Source organism: Amblyomma mixtum, chromosome 4, assembly GCF_055824585.1.
Source record: "Amblyomma mixtum isolate Tamu chromosome 4, ASM5582458v1, whole genome shotgun sequence".
Classification (NCBI taxonomy): domain Eukaryota; kingdom Metazoa; phylum Arthropoda; class Arachnida; order Ixodida; family Ixodidae; genus Amblyomma; species Amblyomma mixtum.
This window is the reverse complement of record NC_143015.1, coordinates 145,020,583-145,039,106: the sequence shown is the minus strand read 5'-3', so window position 1 is coordinate 145,039,106 and position 18,524 is coordinate 145,020,583. Positions and strand designations below refer to the sequence as shown.

Genomic DNA, 18,524 nt, shown 5'->3' with positions numbered 1-18,524 from the left:
CATAAAAAGTGCATAAGTGCTCAAGAAATTGTTTTACATGAAATTAAATAACGTATTTAGAATCAACACACAAAAATACATATTCCCTGAAGATCTCGTAACTGTGACTTCATTAATAAAATTTTTTTTTTTCAAGACCAGTGTCCCCCCTTAAGCTGTTCTTGATGGCTGCTTACTATTTATGTGATGCAGGGGCACATTCGAGAAGCGGCCCGTTGCAGTGAAGCGCATCTTGCCAGACTGCATCAGCTTGGCGAGCCGTGAAGTGGACCTGCTTCGCGAGTCCGATGAGCACCCCAATGTCGTCCGCTACTTCTGCATGGTGCGTACGCGGGGGTGAAAGCACCTTTTGTGTCTCTCTCTTTGTTTATTCAGGTTGATTTGTGCACCAGTTTTTCATCATTTACTGAAGGCATTCAGTGGTACCGCCATGATTTGCTTTACACTACCTGGCACAGCCTAGCCCTTTAGATGGCCAACACCTCTCCATTGTGTAGCTTCTTCATTATGTAAGATGATGTGTGCATCAGTTTGCATATCTGAAGACTTCAAGCAGCGCTCTAGGGGACCTCGGAACGGCACTGACTGCCACCTAACCTTGTCAAGTCAAGTCAAGTCAAGTCATCTTTATTTCAACATCGCAAAGATGCTAGGGGCGTAGCCAAAAAGCCTTTAAAGGCTTGACGAGGGGCTGCGCCCCATACAAAAACTTGGTAACTTCGGCGTAAGAGTTTGCTATACTATGAAATATATTTTTAACGGAAACGAGGCGAAATGGCACTTTCATATAATGTTAAACTAAAGACTGTAGAAAAGGTGACGCACAGTTGCGGCAAAGGAGAAAAAACATACAAGCAGTGTGGAAAACGTTTTTAGAGAAACCAGCCGTTGCTGGAAAAAAAATCACGCGTTTTGCCTCGGTGCTCTGTACTGTGATTTTCGCAAAACTTTTCTTAATTGGCTTATCACTTTGAGCTGCACTGCGAGAGGTCGTAATCTAACTGAGGTCAGCTTAAACCGACATGGAGCTTAGTTTTGCAGGAGCTTGTCTTCGACGTTGACAGCACCATTCTGTCTCTAGCTTTGTCCCTTTTACTACCTGCTGGAGTGTCCTGCGGGTGATTAATAACTAAGCATATCTAGAAATACATTGCAGAGAGGAATTTCCCAACAATACCTGTAGTCAGGTACAACTCAAGAACAAAGCGACTTTTTCCCCGTCAGAGGATCCTCTTCCAGCCAATGGCGTCGACAGATTCTCATGAGTCTGCTAGCATGACAGTGCTGGGAAGGGACTATCCCCTTTCATCTGTCACTCCCTGCATTGTCAAGCTAGCAGGCTAAAGAGAATCGGCCGACGCCATTGGCTGGAAGAGGATCCTCTGACGGGGAAAAAGTCGCTTTGTTCTTGAGTTGTGTCTGATTATAGTGGAAGTGTTCTCTGACTCTCTCTACCTCTCTCACCCCTTCCTTCTTCTTCTGCCCCTGATTTCAGGAGGAAGACCGGCAGTTCTGCTACATAGCCCTGGAGCTGTGTGAGGCCACCCTGCAGGACTACGTGGAGCGGCCGGACTTTGACCGGGGCCACCTGGACCCCACCACCCTGCTCCACCAGGCCTCCTCGGGACTGCACCACCTCCACTCGCTGGACATCGGTGCGCTGATCCACTGGTCCTCTCTCTCTCTTTCCACTTGAGCATGTGCAGGACGTATACACAGTAGAAACCTTGAAAAAAATTATGAAGGGGCCATCAAAGATGATGCAGGTTTTCAGCGCTAGTTATGTGCTGGGGTTGGAGGGATTTGTTTCCAAGAGCAGTTCTTGCTTTACGTGATTGACGTATTGCTTCTGGTTAGAGTGACCTTAGAGCTAGAGTGCAGCAGTCTCGGTTGTAATAACATAGAACTAGATAGTAAGATTTTTGGGTTGTCTTGCCGTTAAGAATAAATATAAGTACAAAATGTTTGCAAGGCTGTGTGCAGAGAGATCTACTAGCCTTATCTCTGGAATTGTATGTGCTCCCATTTGGCTTCCTGTTGATAATTGTTGGTCTGCTTTGCTGCTGAGTTGCTGATGCAAAATGTGTGCTAAGGTATTATGGACTGGCTCATCTTCATTATGTCAGGCATTATGGGTGTATAGCAATCAAAACTTTCATGAAACTTTCGTTAGGTTCCCACTAAGCACCGATTTTACTCCCATTGGTCTCCCAGTACACTCCTGTTATAATACTCCCACAGAAGCAGTACTCCAGTTGCTCGTCTGCTTAATTCACTTGTTATCAAGTGTTGTGGGGAGGGGGTTCTGTTTGTGAAGACATTTTTAGGGTGGACATATCTCGAATGTTGCACTGCAAAATTCTCTTCAGTATTAATTAAAACTGCTCTCTAAACAGGTAGAGACACTAAATATTACATTGCATGTTTTCTTCTTTGGAATGGTACATAATAAGCATAGATTACCATGGCATTTTGAGTTGGGAGTGAATTAAAATGATGCAGCAGTGATTTTATTGCAGTTCCTTGTATGCTTTACTTAATCTCAACTCTTGTCACGCAACAGCCACCATCTGACTGCTGAAGCCACAACCAAAAATAGAAGAAGAAATTTAGTTATGAATAATTTTTTGAGTGAAGGCAAATTCCACATGGCAATTCATGTTTACTGATTACCTTGTTCATCACCTGAAAGAAAGAACATACAACAAAAATCGTGTGTCTCCACTGCTTTGAAATCTGTAGAATTCTTCCTGTAAGCATAAAATTCCCCAAAATGAGGCAAGTTCTGGAGTTTGCGTTGCGATGAGTCCTCTCCCCGCGTTGTTGCAGTGCACCGAGACGTCAAGCCGCACAATGTGCTCATCTCGCGGCGCAATGCTGCGGGCGAGGCCAAGGCCATGATCTCGGACTTTGGCCTCTGCAAGAAGCTGAGCCACGGGCGGCTGTCGTTCTCCCGCAAGTCCGGCGTCACTGGCACGGATGGGTGGATCGCGCCCGAGATGCTGTCTGGCCACGGACGAGCCGTGAGTAGACTTTAACCTTGGTTCTGCTTTCCACTCTTTTTGGTCAGAGTGCTAAGAGCCAACATGGCTGTAGTGGTGTCATAACTTTTGCACATGGCTTGGACTGGAACAGTCATCAAATTTCATCTTTCTAGAGGCAGTCTTGACGAATAAGTGAAGGAAGTCCAAGTTTATGAAGAAGAAAGGTCATTTTTTTTATCTGAGCTTATCTGAATGGCATTCATCTCTCCTTTATCGTTTTATGTGAACTTCACTTGTCTCAAAAGAGGCTGTGGCAGGAATTGGGACACACGTACACATCGCATAAACATGGACTTTTTGCAAGTTTTGAAGGAATGAAAACTTGCACCATCAGTTGTGCACAAAAGTTAAAAAAGAAAAAGCAGTAAAAAAGTTGAAACATAATGTATAGCTACAACTGTTTGCAAAAAGTAGGATACAAAATAAGCATACCATAAGTGCCTCAGCAGTGGTGAGAATTGTCAGCACCCGCATTGGAACACATTGATATCTGGAGGTTAAGAGTATGTCAACGTAAACTCCAAAACTGCTTGAAAATGTTAAATTTTGTTTCGTGTCCTTAAATAAGCACGCTTAATTTTATATTTTGCTCTAACGCTACAAATGGTGAGGCTGAACCTTTAAAACAACTTTTTTTTTCTTTGTTAACATTTTCAGGCAATATTTGCCTCACATTTCTTAAAGCACTCCTATTAGCACAACTAGCCATTCTTCAAAGTACCGAGTAGATTTATTTTGACAGCAAAGACAGCATACCAAAACTGAAACTTGGTTTGCTGCTAGGGACGATGATTCGCTTGACTCAGAGATGACGTCGCTAACATTATTGAAAAACGCTCGTATGCAAGTTGAATGAGAGAACTAGTGACTGAAAATGATTCGTTTCATGTAATACCCGAGACCCATTACAAGCATAAAAATTTTGTTCTTAAAGCAGCGAACAGGTGCAGATATATTTTTGACATCACAAACACAGTGTTTGTCGCCCATAGAAATATGAACTGAGCCCACGGAAATGGAAAACTTTAAAATCGATTTGCGCACAAATGACATGCCACATAGCTGCCAAACTCGTTGGAAAAGACCAGGACCTAGAGGAAAACTTACAGTAAAAGTTTCATTACAGTACCGTATTTTCCGGTGTACAAGACGCACCCTTGTATAAGACGCACCTGCCATATATGCAGGCTGGCATTGAAAAAATTGGTATATAAGACGCACCCGTGTATAAGACGCACCCCAATTTACCCAGTTAGGCTAGTGAGGCTTAATTAAACATGCTTATGCAACCATCGCAAAATGCACCGTACGTGTGAGAAGTTCTTAAGCAATGCTAAGTGATCGAAAAAGGCAACACTCACGCCATACCAGCCCACGTTTTAGCACAAAAGAAAAAAAAGCGAAAGAACTCTCTTTATGTCCATAACAATTTATTTTTACATAAAACCTTCAAAGTCTTCATCTTCGGATGCGCTATCGAAAAGGCAACACGTCTGAAGCATTCTCTTCGCACTTCGTACTTGCAAAGGGTGACTAAAAAAAAAATATCGGCTTCTCTTGGCTTGTCTTGACAATGGCGAGAAGCGCGACTGTCGCCATCTTTTGGCATTTCACATTACCTTTGCTTGGGGCCTCCGAAACGGCCGCGTGTTTAATATCCCGGAAGTGGTCAACCCCGCCGTTTCATGATAAAGTTCACCTAAAAAAGTTGCGCACGGCGGTCCCCGTATTGAAGTATTAACCATGTTACAACCGCGTTATTGGTAGTAATATTTTTTTGGTGAGTAAAGCTTGAACATGAACCTGAGTAATTTCTGAACTCTAAAAAAAAAAAAAACGGAAAATTCGCATATAAGACGCACCCTTGTATAGGACGCACCAGCAAGATTTTTGAAAAAAAAACCGCGTCTTATACACCGGAAAATACGGTACAGGAAACTTGTAAAAGCCCCAGAGTTGCCCTTCAATTGCAGCAAAGCGACCACGTCATTCATCCCTGCTTTTTTTTGTTTCGTGTGCGCAGACGAAGGCAGTGGACGTGTTCTCGCTGGGCTGTGTCTTCTACTACGTGCTGAGCAGTGGCCGACACCCCTTTGGCGACACCCTGGAGCGGCAGGCCAACATTAAGCACGGCCGCCACATCCTAATGGACGCTGGGACACAAGGTACGTCATGGCAAACCATGGACATGGGTTACAGCTGTTGCACTTTATGCTTATTTAGTTTGTAAAGCCAACACTGTGCAGCGGAATTCTTGCATTCAATTTTGCTTGTGCAGGACTCTCACCGTGAATAAGGTGCTGGATACTGATTTTCAACCGAAGTGATAATTTTGCTCTCTGAACTGAATAGAATGGAAGTTTCTAAATGGGGACGCACTTATAGTTCTTGTAATTTTATAATAGTAAGAGAAGACAGATGGTTGTAAAGGATATATATGTCTTATCTTTCCCTCTGTGCATTGCTGAAGTCTGCTGAAGGCCACTAGCTTGTACACAGCCAGAAGGCCACTCGGAAATGAAATTCAACTTGTAATGTGTCATTACACTATGTCTAGCGCTGTTGTTGCGGTTCTCAGTGCTTAGCCATTTGAAGGAAAATAGCATGTGTAATAGCAAGAAAATAGCAAGGAAATGCCATGTGTAAGAAATAGCTTATAAATGTAAGAGGAAAAAAAATGGGGCAGCCAAGCGCGTAGAGCCAAAGCGTTTTCCACACCACTTTGACTGCCTCTGTGGCACTGGTGACGTCGTCATCACTGGATGAGGCCACACATAATTAAGTACTAATTACTAATTAATTGCTACTTACTGATTAATGACTGAATATTAATTAATTGCTAATATGAAATAGAAAGCGACAGCGTGTTGTAGGGCTGCCAGGGAGTCCATGGAAGCCACCACCCTTTCGTGCGATGCCCTTTGGGGATACCTTGCCCTTTGAACACAACTCTTTGTGAGGAAAGGAAATGGCGCAGTAATTCTCTGTCATCTCGGTGGACACCTGAACCGCACCGTAGAGGAAGGGAGGAAGTCAGAGTGAAAGAAGAAAGAGAAAGAGGGGCCACAGAGGTGACACCTCTGCTGATGTGAAAGCTTCTGCTGACAACCTTCTGCTGACAACCTTCTGTTGACAATCTTCTGTCTACAGTGTTGAGGCATTAAAGGCTTTCGCTTTAATATCATCACTAAGGGAATGGAGGCTTTTGAACACTTTCTGTTGCTGAAAAACCTACCTGTGCATTTTTAATTTTTAATTTTTTTAAAGCTCCTTCGGAATAGGTGGCTGTACCGTTGTCTCCATATTCATTTGCCACCTTAATGATCATCATTGAGTGACAATTGTTAGTCATACAGGCTTGGATTAAAATAAGCTACTCCCTGGAATTCTAGTCATGCCTCTGCAAACCTGCAGGTGCTTTGGGACAGTCCCTGATTGAGCAGATGCTCCACACGGATCCCCAGGAGCGCCCCTCCGTCTCCACTGTGGTGAAGCACCCCGTATTCTGGGACCCTAAGCGGCAGCTCGACTTCTTTCAGGTACCTACGTCCACTCTTGAAAAGACCCCGTCCATCCATCAGGCCTGGCTTTGAATGAACTGAGCAAATAGCTGTGTCAAATCCACTGACAAAATTAAAAGCAAGTGGTGGTCCCTTGCATGAGACTTTGAGGGGCATACAGTCAAACCCCACTGCAACAGGTGCGACTATACAGTGAAATTCCTGCTACAATGAAGTATTTCTGATTCTTTGTCAGGAAACCGTATAAGGCAGTGCAGTTAATTTCCTCCCACAGTGCACTTTTTCCAGAGGGGGGTTCCTCTTCAGTGAAGTTCTCTCGAAGCAAAAGCGATTCAGGCTACGAGAGACATGCCATAGTGGATAGCTCCGGATAATTTCAACCACATGGGGTTCTTTAATGTGCACTGACTGGAAAAGCTGTCAAAGCTGACTGATTTATACGCCCGAAAGACGCGGGTTCGATCCCGGCTGCGGCGGCTGAATTTCTTTGGAGGAGAAATTCGAGGCCCGTGTACTGTGCGATGTCAGTGCACGTTAGAGAACCCCAGGTGGTCGAAACTATCCGGAGCCCTCCACTACGGCGTCTCTCATAGCCTTAGTCGCTTTGGGACGTTAAACCCCATAAACCAGCCAACCTGACTGATTTATACAAATAAACATTGTTCATTATCTAATTCAATGTGTTGCTCTTTAGGGCTGATGTCATGGCAACAGAATTTTCGCTTTCGTCACTTACTTTTGAGTTCGGTGAATTTCGTTGTAGCGGGGTTCGACAGTATATGTGCATAGTTGGTGTCCCATCTGTGAAAGTCTTGGGCCTTGGTTACCTTACCTTCCTTTCGTCTCTTGTAACAGCCACAAAGGAAAAAACAAAGCGGTTAGAAAATGTGGACCCGAGCAAGTTTAACAGCTTAGCTGCCCATCGCAGTTTTCACGAGCTAGGGTGACGACTAAACCAGTGCGTCTTGTTTATCACATTGTTATGTTTTGGGGCGATTAGCTTAATTCTAATTGTTTATCACTCCCTCACTCACATTAGTACAGCAGACACATAAAGCACTCCTCTCTGTCTTTCCTCTTAAAAAGTTCTCTCTCCCACCCTCGATACTGTAGCACTAAGTTGCATGTTCGCTTTCTGGCATGGAAAAAAAAACAAACAAACATAAAAAAATGTTTTACTCTGTCACCTATATCCTGTAACCGGTACAGCATTGGACAGTGAACTGCTGCTTTGGAGTTGCAACATGTCTTCAACTTTTCAACTTTCAACTTCAACTTTTTGACTTCTCGCTCAGCTGTGCATTGTGGCCATGTTGATCTATGAATCTGCTGAAGTGTGATGAGCTCGTGTGACAAAGCCTTTTTTTTTTGCCAACGCATTTGTGACAGTCCTGCGATTCGCTTGAGACCCAAAAGCAGCACCAGAAGTGACCGCACGCTTCCTTTTCTTTTTTCTGTTTTATTTTCCCCTTGCAGGATGTGAGTGACCGGATCGAGAAAGAGCCGACGGACAGTCCCGTGGTGCGACGCCTCGAGCGGGGCGGTTTCGAGGTGGTGCGTGGCGATTGGCGGGACCACATCACCGAGGAACTGCAGAAAGGTACGCCATCACGTGACTTAAGGCGCGTTTATAGTCCGACGTGTTCAGCGCGCGAGCGAGCGTCGCTCGCAGTCTGTCGCGCTACGCCGGTTTCGCTGCGCCGGCCGGAGCGCCACCCCCTCTATACTTCGATGCGTCCAGACGCCGCGCGCCGCTTCGGAGCATGCGCAGAACGACCGCCGACTCGCGCGCCGATCGTCGACCGGCGGGTAGTTTGAATTCCGTTCGCGCCTTTTTCTGCGTCGCCTCATCCGTTTCGCTCCATTCACGCCATTGCGGCTACTATATGAAATATGGCTAGGGTGTTATCCGCGCGACAGAAACTTGCTCTCGTGTTACTAGTCCACCGCTTGCGGCGAAAGCGCAGGCGCTCAATGTATGTGCGAAAGATTTTCGCACAGCGGAAAACAACAGGCGAGTACCACCAGCTTGTGCAAGAACTACGGCAAACAGACCCAGAGTACCATCTCAAGAACTCTGAAATCGAGTCGTTTTGTGTTGTATACACAGGGGTGTTGTTTTATGGCTTCAATAAAGCGTTCCACAACGACATCCGGCTCGGTTTCGATGTTTGGGCAGCTCGCGCCACTCACACCGCTCGCGCTGGCATCCGCCATTTTTCCCCGCGCGATGCATTGTGGGTCGGCGCGGTCGGCGGCGCCGGCGCGCATTTGGAGCAGGAGCCAAATCTGCGCCGGGCCCGTCGGGGCACGCTGGCAGCCGCCGGTTGCGTTGGCCGCTGCAGTGCGTCGAACTATAGACGGAGCTGTTTTCACCAACGCAACGCAGCGTGCGCGCGCGCGCGCGCGCTCGCTTGCGTTACGTCGGACTATATTCGCGCATTTAGAAGCCAGTGCAGCTGATTTGATGATCGGCCTCACGCATTTTATATGGGAGGAGGTCCGTAGGCAGAGAAGGTAGACCAAGGAAGTGGGAATGCTAAAAGCATCGTCCCTCGTGAGAAGTGTGTAGTGGTGAAGGGTATGCACTACGCTACTTTGTGACAGCAGTGCAACAAATAGCAAGTATGAAGTTGAGAATGTTGAACTGCATAATAAGGCAGTGCGCAGGCAGCTTGCACAAGAAAGGTAAATGGAAGGCATACAATTGTTCTTCCACTAAATGAAGCTAGTTTTTTGGAAAACAGCACAAAAGAGTACACACAACATGCACAAGAAAGGTAAATGGGAGCCGTACCATTGCTCTCACATTAAATAAAGCAATTTTTTGGAAAACAACACAAAAGAGGATGGCTAGGAAAAAAAAAAGGAAGATGCGGGACAGGCACTAGCACAGATTTGCCACCTTGTAATGCGTTTCATTTTGCTGTTCCCTTTCTTGTCTTTTTATTGCTTGTTAGATTCCATTCACAGGTGCATATAAACGCGCACCACACCGAATAAAAATTCACTTGAGAGTTCTGCGCCTGTCTCGTGTGTTCCTTTGTCCTAGTTGTTGTACTAATCATTGTTATGTGACAATGGATTCCCTCCAAGTCGAACAACTCGCTTTGCTTCTAAAAATATATCTAATTTTCATTGGTTCAATTTGGTTTATATTGGCTCGGTGTACCTCATCTTCTGTTGATGAGAAGAAATGGCTAGATTAAACCTTACCAGCTATAACCTGGAGGAAGGCTTAGGACTGAGTGTTCATTCAGTATCATGCCTGAAAAGTGTCTTGGCTTTTTGGCTGCAATGGAATTGTGTTTTTTTTCTTCTCTTTTTGGAAGTGCAGTGTTATAAGAGAAATTTGTGAGTACTGACTCTTTATAGTGCTCTTTGGGTGAGATATTTCTGTGCGCTGGCTGTTTGCATTTAGCTTGCTATTGCTGAAGTTTCTCTGGCATTTTACAAAAAAAGACGTGCTTCACTTTCTAACTTTTGCACCTGCCACAGGATGCCTTTCATGGTTCACTAACTAATGCAGACCATTGGAAGGCCTTCCTTATTTTTTTTTCCTTGTGCCTGTGCAGACCTGCGCAAGTATCGCACTTACAAGGGCCATTCCGTCAGAGACCTGCTGAGGGCCATGCGTAATAAGGTGAGCTGACTTAGCATCTTACTTGGCATTTCATTCCTGCTCTAAGCATTTGCCACACTTTTTGTGTGTCTCGAGCTGGGCTTATTTCTTACGGTGCCTGTGTCCTGATCACTTTAAGAAGCCCCTTTTTTCCTGCTTTAGTGTTGCTTAGTGGTAGCATCATGCAAACTAGCTTTAAAGGTCCCTGAGCTTTCAAGGAAAACTGATGTTTTTATTGGTGAACCTGTGCTTATGGAATAGAGAAGGAACTTAATTTTCATTTGAATGACTATATACTTGTTGACAACTTTTTTTGGCAATCAAGAGAAAGTTACAGGTGCGGAGCATCTGTGATCGTGTCACTCCGCCAACAGTTCGACCGCAGGACAGCCGCCTGGCACGTTGCTCGCTGCGCGGTTGCTTCGTTTCCATTGCTGGTGTAGGTGGTGCCATCTATGGAAACTTTATGTAACTGGGCATGCTTTAACAATTTGTTGTAATAAAAGAAACTGTTTTTGCTGTGGTTCTGTCGTGTTCAAATAGTGAAGCTAAGTTAGAAATGTGCCTTAAATAACGAGTATTAGCGATGTACTGTGTTTTGAGAGGAAACTATGTACTGCAATTGAAGCTGTTTTGAACTGTTTAAAAAGAAAGGGTGCGTTTCGGCTTTGTAACGGCTGTGTTGCCAAGAAAAGTTGTCATGGAATATGGTGTCTGTGATTGTCATTGTAACATTGGCTGTATTGCCAAGAAAGTTGTCATGGAATAAGGTATCTGTGACTGTCATTGCAACATTGGCTGTATTGCCAAGAACAGTTGTCATGGAATAAGGTGCCTGTGACTGTCATTGTAACATTGGCTATATTGCCAAGAACAGTTGTCATGGAATAAGGTGTCTATGATTGCCATTGTAACATTGGCTATATTGCCAAGAACAGTTGTCATGGAATAAGGTGTCTATGATTGCCATTGTAACATTGGCTGTATTTCCAAGAATAGTTGTCATGGAATAAGGTGTCTGTGACTGTCATTGTAACATTGGCTATATTGCCAAGAACAGTTGTCATGGAATAAGGTGTCTATGATTGCCATTGTAACATTGGCTGTATTGCCAAGAATAGTTGTCATGGAATAAGGTGTCTGTGACTGTCATTGTAACATTGGCTGTATTGCCAAGAATAGTTGTCATGGAATAAGGTGTCTGTGACTGTCATTGTAACATTGGCTGTATTGCCAAGAATAGTTGTCATGGAATAAGGTGTCTATGATTGTCATTGTAACATTGGCTGTATTGCCAAGAAAAGTTGTCATTGAATAAGGTGTCTGCGATTGTTAAACCTCATTGAAAGTGGCATGCAGCTGGGTGCTGTTTATGCATGTCATTTTACATAATTCCTCACTTTGAGGTTGTTGTGGTGATTCACGAACATGCCTTAATGGTTACAGCAGACATGCAACTAGGTATCACTGGTGAATGTTTTACTAAAGTAGAAACATGGTAATGCATACTTACTGTTGTGAAGATCCATTATTACAGTAGCGAGATAGCCGCGTTTTAGTCCCAGTTTGCCCGAGACAACTGGAGTCACTGGCTCTTTTATGACCGCTCACTTCCTGTTTTGCTTGAGCTTGGCCGAATGATTGAGCTGTGGTCTTGGCATCCAGCCCAGGGCACTTGATATACGTGGCTCAAGAAAAGAATTATTACAGGAAGCTGAGCTTTTTTTTGTTGTTGTTGCTGGTAGTTTCTTTTTCTTTGCCCTTTTATAGCCTGCGTTTTGGGGCATATAAAACATTTTGTGGGGCAGTCGGCTTGAGCTCAAAAGTGTTTCCAGTGGGTGAGTAGGACATGTAAGTCATGCAGTGCAGCATATAAATCTTCCATTCATCACAACAAGGCTGTCATGCACCGAGCTGCTTTTCATGGAGGGAGGGATGTTCTGTGTAGCGACACAGTTTGTAGTCATTCCTAGGTTTTTGTCCTGACATGGGGTCACCTGAATCTTCCTGAGCAAGCGTGGTGTCCGCTAGCTTCAAGGTAGTGTGACTGGTAGAAGAAATTGAGGCTGAAAGAGAGGAGGTATAGTTGGGGGAAGATGTGAGCCTTTATAATATGTTTATAATGTGTTACAAGATTCTTGGTCGGTGTTGGTGACCTATGAATGCTTTCGCACTAAAATACCCGTGTGCTGGTCAATGTCAGTGCATGTCAAACTACCCCAGATGGTCTGAGTTAATCCGAAGCCCTCCACTGCAGTGTCTCTCATAGTCTGTGTGCAGGTTTTGAATGTTAAAGGTGCACTGAAGAGGAATCTGAACTCATATTTTTGCCACTGGAACTCGATCTACACGTTCCGAGCGTTCTTGGAAATTTCGAATTATTGCTCTGTGTGGCCGATTTCTCTAATTTAAATCAGATTAACGTTGGGCTCTCGCCATTTTTTTTTTTAATTTCCCGCAAACAGGGGGAGGAGTCGACCAACCTTTCAACCAGTACCATAGTGGCTTGCCGCTCTGCCATCGGCGGAGTGATACGTAGTGATCGGCGAAAGCAAAGAGTCCACGCGTATTTTTATTTCCGTGGGCCTAATTTGCAGCTATGTAGTCTCTGACTGGACCTATTTATTCACCGAAAACCTAAAAGAGACAAAATAAAAGCGAAAGCAAAGTTGCCACGTGACTGCCTGAAAGGCACTCCATGCGTTGGTCGACTCCTCCCACCGTATGCGGGGAATTCAGCAAAAAAAAAAAGGCGGGATCCAGACGATAATCCGATTTAAATTAGGGAAATCGGCCGCACAGGGCAATAAATCAAAGTTTCTAAGAATACTGGGAATGTGTAGGTCGAGTTCCGACGACAAAAAGACGAGTTCAGATTCCTCTTCAGTGCACCTTTAAACTCCATGCATTGTATCATATCATGATGATGTACAGTCTTTGCCAAAAGTAACCAGGCTGCGTGGTTTGCTTCTCATTCGTATAGTAGAACCTTCACGGCTTCCCTAAAGATCAAAAAGTTCTTCATAGTTGAGGACAGGGGTTCTCCTTACCATACAGAGATTTAGAGCTTGAGGGCTGGCATCATCATCATCATCAGCCTGACTACACCCACTGCAGGGCAAAGGCCTCTCCCATGTCTCTCCAATTAACCCTGTCCTTTGTCAGTTGCCGCCACTGTATCCCCGCAAACTTCTTAATCTCATCCGCCCACCTGACTTTCTGCCGTCCCCTGCTACGTTTGCTTTCTCTTGGAATCCACTGTGTTACCCATAAGGACCAGCGGTTATCTTGCCTTCGCATTACATGCCCTGCCCAAGCCCATTTCTTCTTCTTGATTTCAACTAAGATGTCATTAACCTGCGTTTGTTCCCTCACCCACTCCGCCCTCTTCCGATCTCTTAACGTTACACCTATCAGAAGCAAACTATGCAGCCTGGTTACTTTTGACAAAGACTGTACATTGAATAATGTAAGTTGCGTTCTGTAATCCTGCAACCTTGTTCCCCCCCCCCATCTCTGCAGAAGCACCACTACCGGGAGTTGCCGGAGGCCCTGCAGGCAGAGCTGGGCGCCATCCCGGAGGAGTTTGTGGCGTACTTCACGTTGCGCTTCCCGCTTCTGCTGCCCCACACCTACCTGGCCCTGCAGGAGTGCCGGTCGGAGGCCACCCTGCGGTCCTACTACGCGCAGGACGGCTCGGCCGAGCTGCGGCCCCCCACCCGGCCACAGCAACCCTCATCACAGCAGGGCACCGCCTTTCCCTGGCAGTGGAGGCGCCGGAAAGCCAAGCCCAGCGAGCAGGAGGAGGAGAGGAGAGGGGGAGAGGACGGGGCAGCTGCGGTAGCGAGGAACACAGCCAGTGAAGAAACGGAGACAAGCCGTGAGTTTCAGAAAGGGCAGGGCAGTGACAGTTTGCTCGAAGAATGTGTCGGAGACTCTTCGGTGGCAGACTCCTGCAGAGTGTCCAAGACACTGTCTCTGAACGATTTCTGTGACCCGCTGACCTCTCCTTTATTCATTAAAGGTGCACTGAAGAGGAATCTGAACTCGTCTTTTTGCCGCGGGAACTCGATCTACACGTTCCCAGCATTCTTAGAAACTTCGACTCATTGCCCTGTGTGGCCGATTTCCCTAATTAAATCGAATTAACGCCCCGGCTCCCGCCTTTTTTTTTTTTAATTCTTCCTCGTACAGTGGGCGGAGTCGACCAACGCGTGGAGTGCCTTTCACCTAGTCCCGTGGCGGCTTGCCGCTCTGCCATCGGCGGAGTAATACGTAGTAGTCCGTGGGAGCAAATAGTCCGCGCGTATTTTTATTTCTGCGGGCTTATTTTGCGGTTATATTATCTGCAAATGAAACTATTTATTCACGGAAACCTAAAAAACAAAATGAAGAGAAAGCAAAGCCTCCACGGAGCTGGCTGAAAGGCACTCCCCGCGTTGGTCGACTCCGCCCACCGTACGAGGGAGGATTCAAAAATAAATGCGGGAGCCGGGCGTTAATTCGATTTAATTAGGGAAATCGGCCACACAGGGCAATAAGTCACAGTTTCTAAGAATGCTCGGAAAGTGTAGATCGAGTTCCCGCGGCAAAAAGACGAGTTCAGATTCCTCTTCAGTGCACCTTCTCTCTCTCTCTCTGGCCCTGTTGGATCCATGTATGATTGCATAAAAGACAATGGTCTTGTTCTGAAGCTAAAATTTGGGCAGTGAAACCTTCAACTGCTCCGCCTTTTCATTAAAATTTGCACCATTTCCACAGTTTCCGGGGCATTATTTTTCAGCAGGCACGCTTCTTTTCTCACAGTGCACATTCACAGTGCAAAATGCTAGCCATCGCACTATTGCTTAGAAAGAAAGCTGGCACTGCCCTCTGTGGTAGTTTTCTAAAGAGTATTTCATCCACCGCGGAAATGCCAGGAAGAACAGGCTTCTTATTTGGCTTGGTTAGTGTTGACCTTATAACGTGGATTGTGCCTCTGAGTTCATAGCTGTAGCGCAATGATCTCCTTTGCACGCAGATTAAATTATTTTAATGGTGTGTTTTTAACTTCTTCAATAATTTTAACGCTAGAGTTAGGCTGGTGTACATTTCTGGCACAGCATTTCTTGGTGGTTTGCCTCGAGGAGAGTTTTTTTTGTTTACGGCCGAATCCACGTTTCATGCCCAACAATAGCCAAGTCTGATACAGGACTTCATTTTCACCATCGCAGCAACAGCTTTCTCTCTGATTAATATTGAGAGACTCTGTGATGATAGCAGTCTTGTGCCAGTTTGCGGTGCGAAAGTTGTTGGCACAAATCTCATTGCTTTTCTGTTCTGTCTAGGGCTGGAACCAGCAGCAGTGCCCAACTGTTCGGAACATGCTGAGGACACGTCTTCACCACCTGACACGGCCAGTCTGCCAGCCACTCCTGAGGTGGAGCGGCGCAGACCGTCACCCAGAAGATCCTCTCCGAGCAAGAGCTGGCGTACCACTGTTGCCGACAGCAAACTGAGCACGCTCGAATCCATTCCTAGCGGCGAGCTGATGGCAAGCACGAAAGCCGTGATGGGCGCAGGCAGCCTCAGAGACGGCACAAAACTCGATTTAGGGGACGCCGCTCTTGGCTCACTGGCATTACCGCAAGACTCCAGTGAGCTAAGAAGACCTTTGTCGAGACACGGTGGTGGCACTCATAGTCCGAAACGGACTTCGCCCAGCCGTGGCAGTAACTGGCGGAACCCGAGTCCCCTTGGAGAACGCCGGAGCTTCGAGCAAGGCACTGGTGGCCATAGAGCGAGGGAAGATGCACGCAGTGTTGGTGATTTTGCGAGAGGTGCGGCGACTAGACGAGACAGCGGAAGTCCGAGGAAACGGAGTTCCCCGAGTCTAAACACTAACTGGCGAAGCCGAAGTCCAACTCCTCTTGGCGAAAAGGAGCGTGATAGAAATGCTGTTGATAGCTGTGCTGTCAGCACAGATGTGTCTGCTGCTGCGGAGTTGAGAAGAGCTTTGGCTAGACACGCTAGTGACGGCCTTGAAGCTGAAAACAAGCAAGTCTCTCCATCGAGTCAGAGCTTGAGCATGCGTAGCCGAAGTCCAACAGCTGCCAAGGAAAGCCAGGGCTTGGACGAAGGTGTCATAGGTAGCGCTGATGCTGGGAAAGAGACACCTGCTAACGATGCCGTCATAGGCAGAGTGGTTGGCAGTGAAACGAACACCACCGAAGCAGCTGCTGATTCAGCAAAGCCCAAGCTGCGCTTTGAAGATGAAAACGGAAGAGTGCGTTTCGAGGAGAAAGCTTGGAACGGAGACTTCTCATCGCCAGAGGTGAACGATGGTTCGAACGCAATGTCGTGGCGTCAACCTGAGGACACAGTGAAGGACGTTGAGCAGTGGCAAAGTGTTGCGTGGAGACAGTCGCCCCTGAAACAGCCTGTCCAGCGAATGGTGACTGTTTCGCCTCAGCGGCAACGCAGTTTGTCAGCCGGTGAAATGACGGGTGACACTTCTGCCAGGTTGATGTTAAAAAAGAGTTAAAGAAGAGGAGTCCTGTGTGCTTTGTTTCGAAGCAGATGATTGGATTGTGATGTTCGCCACAGTGTGCCTAGCTGTCTTCATGGCCGCTGCCTTGAAAGAATCGTGTGAATGACGAGGGAGGGCAGTTTAGCCCAGTTTTGAATACTGAAGCACAATTTATATCAGGTGCTTTTTTTAGTGAAGCACCCGGAGTAGAGAGAGTGACGTGGTACAGATACGTTCTTTAGCTTGTTGCTAAGTGGTTTGAAGACTGCTCACTAGTGAAATCATGGCACTGAAAATGCGTAAGCACCTAGTGGTCATTGCAGTTGTGTTGCTTAGGTCGTTTTCCGTTAAATGCTTTCAGCGGGAACACCGAGTGACGTGATCATTTGTGTAACCATTACAAATGATGTGAAGAACTTGAAAGGTCTCCGGTTACTGCTTCAGTTTGACACTTGTTGCAAGGTATTCATTCAAATGGTTGTTCAATCTGAACGTCTTGCTAGGGGTTAATGTTTTAAGAAACGACCTTCCCTGCAAATCACTTGCATGCCTTGGCTAAGAGCTGGCGCTTGCAGTTTGCATTAGATTTCGTTTTACAGTTTCAAGGTTGGGTTTTTGTTGTTTGTGTTCAGTTCAAGATGTGTTCCACTGGAATTTGTCACTGTTGTGTCCTTTTAATAGTCATACCTGTGTAGATTTCAGTCTGCTGTGTGCAAATTGACCTTGGTTGTCGCATTTTATATTCACCATCTGGGACCATGTGTTAGTATTATACATCTTCATTAGAATGTGTGAGTTAGGCAATTCTAGGAAGGCGGCTTCTCCACATACTTTTATTTTTTGTAGTCCAGGGTCACGCAGATGCTATCTCCCAAAAGATAAAAGGCTAGTTGTAAGATAAGAACAGCACAAACTTCTCTCACTTATACTGAATATCTCATTATATGTAGTGAGCTGCTATAATTTCTGTATTTCTAGAATGGCCTGTTGTACTAATGTTCAATGACACCGAAGACTGCATTCTATTTTTCTAATGTTAAATACAAAAACTGTGTAATGTGTAAGCTATTTAGCATTGCATTTTAGACTTAATGAATGAATGGAGAAGCACACTGTGGGCTTTGAGGCATGCTGTAATGGAGGGGTTGATACAGAACCACTAGGTTCCATAAAGTTCATAGCAGAAGTCGATCAGGCAGTGTCAATATAGAACTTTATCTTGATTCAGCCGTGTGACTTTGAGTTTAAAGGACGTCCTTGAAAGAGCTTTATTAAGGTCTCTTTGAACGCAGTGATGCCTTTGGGCAAGAATAAGCCAAAGATCTGAAGTTGTACCAGCGGACAAAATTTTGTGGTGAAGGAAGTGGTCACAAGTTCATTAATTGGTTAAGGGGGGACACTGGTCTTGAAAAAAAAAATTTTTATTAATGAAGTCACAGTTACGAAATCTTCAGCGCACATGTATTTTTGTGTGCTGATTCCGAATATATCATTTAATTTCATGTAAAGCAATTCCTTGAGCACTTATGCAATTTTTATGCTAGTATTTTGCGGAGAGTTTTGAAGAAAATTTGCTGCGGGAAACTCGCTGAAATGTATGCCATTGGGTTCTCTAGACACGAAGGAATGCAATAAGGGTGAAATTGTCTTCCTGCCTATCAAAGAACTTAAGTTATAGAGTTTTGAAGGTGTCGCTTCAGAAATGAGAAGGAAAGTGTGTATTCCTGTTTCTGAAGTGGCAGCTTTCTTTTCAAAACCAGTGTCCCCCCTTAAATTGATCACTATTAATTATTCTGTTCACTCATTAGCTTGTTACGTTTAATTTTAAC

General features: G+C 45.5%; 1 protein-coding gene across 1 annotated transcript in view; it reads left to right on the top strand.

The window, feature by feature from the left end:
* Positions 1-18,124, top strand: part of Ire1 (serine/threonine-protein kinase/endoribonuclease Ire1) — a 51,729-nt gene extending 33,605 nt beyond the window's left edge. The window contains exons 17-25 of the mRNA XM_089588226.1: positions 193-322; positions 1,496-1,655; positions 2,830-3,023; positions 5,068-5,209; positions 6,459-6,583; positions 8,042-8,165; positions 10,141-10,208; positions 13,710-14,067; positions 15,515-18,124. Of these exons, the coding sequence (XP_089444352.1) occupies positions 193-322; positions 1,496-1,655; positions 2,830-3,023; positions 5,068-5,209; positions 6,459-6,583; positions 8,042-8,165; positions 10,141-10,208; positions 13,710-14,067; positions 15,515-16,710 (2,497 nt within the window). The 3' untranslated portion in view covers positions 16,711-18,124. The remainder of the gene's footprint in view (positions 1-192; positions 323-1,495; positions 1,656-2,829; positions 3,024-5,067; positions 5,210-6,458; positions 6,584-8,041; positions 8,166-10,140; positions 10,209-13,709; positions 14,068-15,514) is intronic.
* Positions 18,125-18,524: the final 400 nt, after the last annotated feature.